The sequence below is a fragment of the Penaeus japonicus genome, unplaced genomic scaffold (genome assembly GCF_977035675.1).
Source record: "Penaeus japonicus unplaced genomic scaffold, GWHDUDI00000001_assembly GWHDUDI00000013, whole genome shotgun sequence".
NCBI classification, from domain to species: domain Eukaryota; kingdom Metazoa; phylum Arthropoda; class Malacostraca; order Decapoda; family Penaeidae; genus Penaeus; species Penaeus japonicus.
The window spans coordinates 8,500,193-8,505,467 of NW_028234415.1; the positions used below are offsets into that span (position 1 = coordinate 8,500,193).

General features: G+C 32.1%; 1 protein-coding gene across 1 annotated transcript in view; it reads left to right on the forward strand.

Moving 5' to 3' along the window:
• LOC122245781 (uncharacterized) overlaps positions 1–5,275 on the forward strand; it is a 154,780-nt gene that overhangs the window by 75,948 nt on the left and 73,557 nt on the right. The window contains exon 5 of the mRNA XM_086543135.1: positions 4,550–4,707. Coding sequence (XP_086399261.1) covers positions 4,550–4,707 — 158 coding nt within the window. The remainder of the gene's footprint in view (positions 1–4,549; positions 4,708–5,275) is intronic.

Genomic DNA, 5,275 nt, shown 5'->3' on the forward strand with positions numbered 1-5,275 from the left:
CTTACACTCGCCTGACTCCGTGACCTTGAACCTTGACTCGATGTTTCATAAACTGACGTCATGACTTCTCCGTCGCAGCCCAGGTCACGAATGACTCAGCGTTATTCCTGAGGCCAAGGTAAAGTTTCGGGTCAAAGACTCAATCTGTGGCGTGTGTTTGAAGATTTACTTTGATATAGTGTCTATATAAATCAATATATTCGTGAAACGCCTATATACACAGCACTACTAGGTATGCTTGCGTGGATTGCCAACAAATCCGTATATTTATATTAGGTTCACGTACTTAGACGAAAAAAATAGTACTGGGGATGAAAATGGGAAACACGAGATAGACGGATGAAAGAGAGAGAGAAGAGAGCGAGAGAGAGAGAGAGAGAGAGAGAGAGAGAGAGAGAGAGAGAGAGAGAGAGAGAGAGAGAGAGAGGAGAGAGAGAGAGAGAGAGAGAGAGAGAGAGAGAGAGAGAGAGAGAGAGATAGATAGAGAGAGAGAGAGAGAGAGAGAGAGAGAGAGAGAGAGAGAGAGAGAGAGAGAGAGAGAGAGAGAGAGAGAGAGAGATGAAAAGATACATATAGATAGATAAAGAGGCAAGATAAAAGAACGAGAGAGAGAGAGAGATGAAAAAAAATATATATATAGATAGATAAAGAAGCAAAATAAAAGGGCGAGAGAGAGAGAGAGAGAGAGAGAGAGAGAGAGAGAGAGAGAGAGAGAGAGAGAGAGAGAGAGAGAGAGAGAGAGAGAGAGAGAAATTACCAAGGTTTCCTTCGGCTTATCGCTACACGCACCATCACTAATGAACGACGCTGGAATTTCGTCGAGTATGCATAATGAGCATAATTAGTCATTCCTGCGAAAAGTACAAACAACATCTGACATGCCTTTCTTGCCCCAAGGTCAACGAAAACTACCGCAAGGAAAACCAAAAAAAAAAATAAAATAAAATAAAAAAAAACACACTTAATGACGCAAAAGCTTAACCAGGGCTAAATGAAGATGTTATGTTGATTAATGATGACCGTAATTATGGTGCAGGTATGACTGTAATGATGAGTGCGACGAATGTAATTCATAGTGATGGTAGTACACTGATGACGATGGCTGTATATATATATATATGTATATATATATATATATATATACATATATATATATATTTATAATGATATTATATATATATATATATTATATATTATATATGTATATAAAATACATATATATATATCATATATATATTATATATATATATATATATATGTATATACATACATATATATATATATATATATATATATATATATATATATATATATATATATATATTATATATATATATTATTAGAATGTATATACATACATACATATATATATATATATATATATATATATATATTATATATATATATATATATATTATATATATATATATATAGAGAGAGAGAGAGAGAGAGAGAGAGAGAGAGAGAGAGAGAGGCGGAGATAGATATATAGAGAGGCATATAATATAGAAACAGAGATAGATATATAGAGAGACAGATAGAAACAGAGATAGATAGATAGATAGATAGATAGAGAGAGAGAAAGGTAGAGAGAGTAAGAGAGAGACAGATGTAGTAGAGGACAAAGAAAGAGAGAGAGAGAGGGAGAGAGAGAGAGAGAGAGAGAGAGAGAGAGAGAGAGAGAGAGAGAGAGAGAGAGAGAGAGAGAGAGAGAGAGAGAGAGAGAGAAAGGTAGAGAGAGTAAGAGAGAGACAGATGTAGTAGAGGACAAAGAAAGAGAGAGAGAGAGGGAGAGAGAGAGAGAGAGAGAGAGAGAGAGAGAGAGAGAGAGAGAGAGAGAGAGAGAGAGAGAGAGAGAGAGAGAGAGAGAGAGAGAGAGAGAGAGAGAGAGACAGAGAGAGAGAGAGACAAAGAAAGAGAGAAAAAGAGAAATATAGATTTACAGAGAGAGAGAGAGAGAGAGACAAAGAAAGAGAGAAAAAGAGAAATATAGATTTACAGAGAGAGAGAGAGAGAGAGAGAGACAAAGTAAAAGAGGGGTAGCGAAATCTGGAAGGAGAGAGAGAGAGAGAGAAAGAGAAAGAGAGAGAGAGAGAGTAAGTAGCAGTGGTTGCCGGGCAGAGACACGACAACCCGACAACGCACTTTCCAATCTGCAATCAGACAGAACACATCAGACACGCGTGCAATTGAATCGAATATTAAAGCAGCTGAAATATAAAAAGAAAAAACTCTTTGGAAATTTCTATGGAATTTTCATTCTTTATTTCCAACGAGTTGACCTTTCCGTGACACGTGACAGGAAGTGACACGTGACAAGAAGCCCCGTGACCTGTTTTCGTTCCAAGTGTCATGGGAATCACTGAGAGAATATACACTGTTATCGGAAAGGCGAAAGCACCGCTAATGATGTTTATGATAATGATGATTTTTATAATAATGATGTTTATATTAATGATGTTTTTAGATGATAATGATGTTTATGATAATGATGATTTTTATAATAATGATGTTTCTATTAATCATGTTTTTAGATGATAATGATGTTTATGATAATGATGATTTTTATAATAATGATGTTTATAATTATGATGTTTATAATAGTGATGATGTTTATAATTATGATGTTTATATTAATGATGTTTTTAGATAATAATGATGATTGTAATAATGATGATGTTTATAATGATGGTGATTTTTATATAATAATGATGAGTTTATATAATAATGATGATGCTTATAATAATGATGATTTTTATATGATAATGATAATGTTTATAAGAATGATGATTTATATATATAATTATGATGATGTTTATAATAATGATGTCTTTTATATGATAATGATGAGTTTATATGATAATGATGATGTTTATAAAAATGATGTTTATAATAATGATAATCTTTATAGGATAATGATGATGTTTATAATAATAGTGATTTTTATATAATAATGATGATGTTTATAATAAGGATGTTTATAATAATGATGATTTTAAATAATAATCATGATTTTATATAATAATGATGATGTTTATAATAATGATGTTTATGATAATGATGATTTTTATATGATAATGATGATTTTTATATGATAATGATGATGTTTATAATAATGATGTTTTTATAATATAATGATGTTTATAATAATGATGATTTTTATATGATAATGATGATGTTTATAATAATGATGTTTGTAATATGATGTTTTTAATAATGATGTTTATAATAATGATGTTTATAATAATGATGATTTTATATGATAATGATGATGTTTATAATAATAAGTTTTATATGATAATTATGATGTTTATAATGATGTTTATGATAATGATAATTTTCATATGATAATGATGATGTTTATAATAATGATGGTTTTTATATAATAATGATGATCTTTATAATAATGATGATTTTTATATGATAATGATGATTTATATGATAATGATGATCTTTATAATAATGAAGATTTTTATATAATAATGAAGATTTTTATATAATAATGATGATGTTTATATAATAATGATGATGTTTATGATAATGATGATGTTTATAATAATGATGATTTAAATGATAATGATGATGTTTATATTAATGATGATGTTTATATTAATGATGATTTAAATGATAATGATGATGTTTATATTAATGATGATTCTATATAATAATGTTTACAATAATGATGTTTATGATAATGATTATCGTCATTATCATTGATAATGGCGATAAGGGCAATTAGTGACGGTGCTACTACTACCAATATCGCTGACATAATGATAGTGGTGATGAGACTAAGATAATTACCACTATTGCTGGTATTACTAATTAACTGGTAATACTAATGATGTTAATGAATATAAGGACATGTTTATGGACAATGATCTTGATAGTAATTAAGGAATAGATTATATTGAAAACTAATCATGGTAATAACAAAAATGGATTTATGTTATACGGGTAAAGGGAACTGTTAATGTTCATAATGATATTTAAGTGTTAAGCGATTATTAATACTGATAACAATAATGACAATAATGATGATGATGATGATAGTAATAATATCAATAATAACAATTATAATAATGATGATGATAGTAATAATGATAATGATAGTAATGATATCAATAATAACAATTATAATAATGATGATAGTAATAATTATAATGATAGTAATAATATCAATAATAACAATTATAATAATGATGATAGTAATAATGATAATGATAGTTAAAATATCAATAATAACAATTATAATAATGATGATGATAGTAATAATGATAATGATAGTAATAATACAAATAATAACAATTATAGAACAATGATGATAGCAATAATGATAATGATAGTAATAATGATAATAATGATGATATTGTTATCAAAATCATCCCAACCATAATAACAATAATGATAATCACATCTACCATGACACGATAACGGTAAACAATAACCAACAATAAATAAATACAAATAAGATAACAAAGAAATGAAAAAAAGTTCAAAACACTTTCACCCCCCCTTCTCCCTCCCCCCTCTCCCCCTCTCCCTACAGAGCGCGTGGGCAAGCTGATAAGCCGGCACGTTGGGCGTCATGCACTAGAGGCGGGGAAGGAGTGGCTTGACTACTCCTACGCCCACCAAAGGACATCCCTTCAGTACTCCATTAAGGTCAACTGCGCCAGCCCTTACTACGGCGCCCAGTGCTCGAAGGTGAGTTGTTGTTGTTGATGTCGTGTGGTGGTGGTGGTGGTTGATGTCTTGTGGTGGTGGTGGTTGTGGTTTGGTTGATGTCGTGTGGTGGTGGTGGTAGTGGTCGTTGTTTGGTTTTCTTCCTGTGGTGGTGGTCGTAGTTAGGGAATGTCGTAGTGGTAGTAGTGGTTGTAGTTGTTGTATTTTTCGCGTGGTGGTGGTCGTAGTTAGGTTTTCGTCATGTGGTCGTGGTGGTCGTAGTAGCAAGGGTTTGTTAGTGGAAAGAATGCGCTCTTCAGAAGTCCCGCGAGTGTGTGGGGGGGGGGGGGGAATGCCTGTTCGATGCCCTCGCCTCCTCCCCCCCACCCTCCCACCCTCCTGAAGCAGGTAAGTTCCCAGGACATTAATTAGCTTTTGGCAGTGTGTGTGTGTGTGTGTGTGTGTGTGTTGGAGTCACCTGTACTACGATCACCTTCCGTCACGCCGCCCTGTTTCAACTTTATCCAAGAGAATTGAACTGACATTTATAACTCATACAATACACACGTTCGGCAAGCCAGATCAAGCACTACAAGAAGATATAAATACA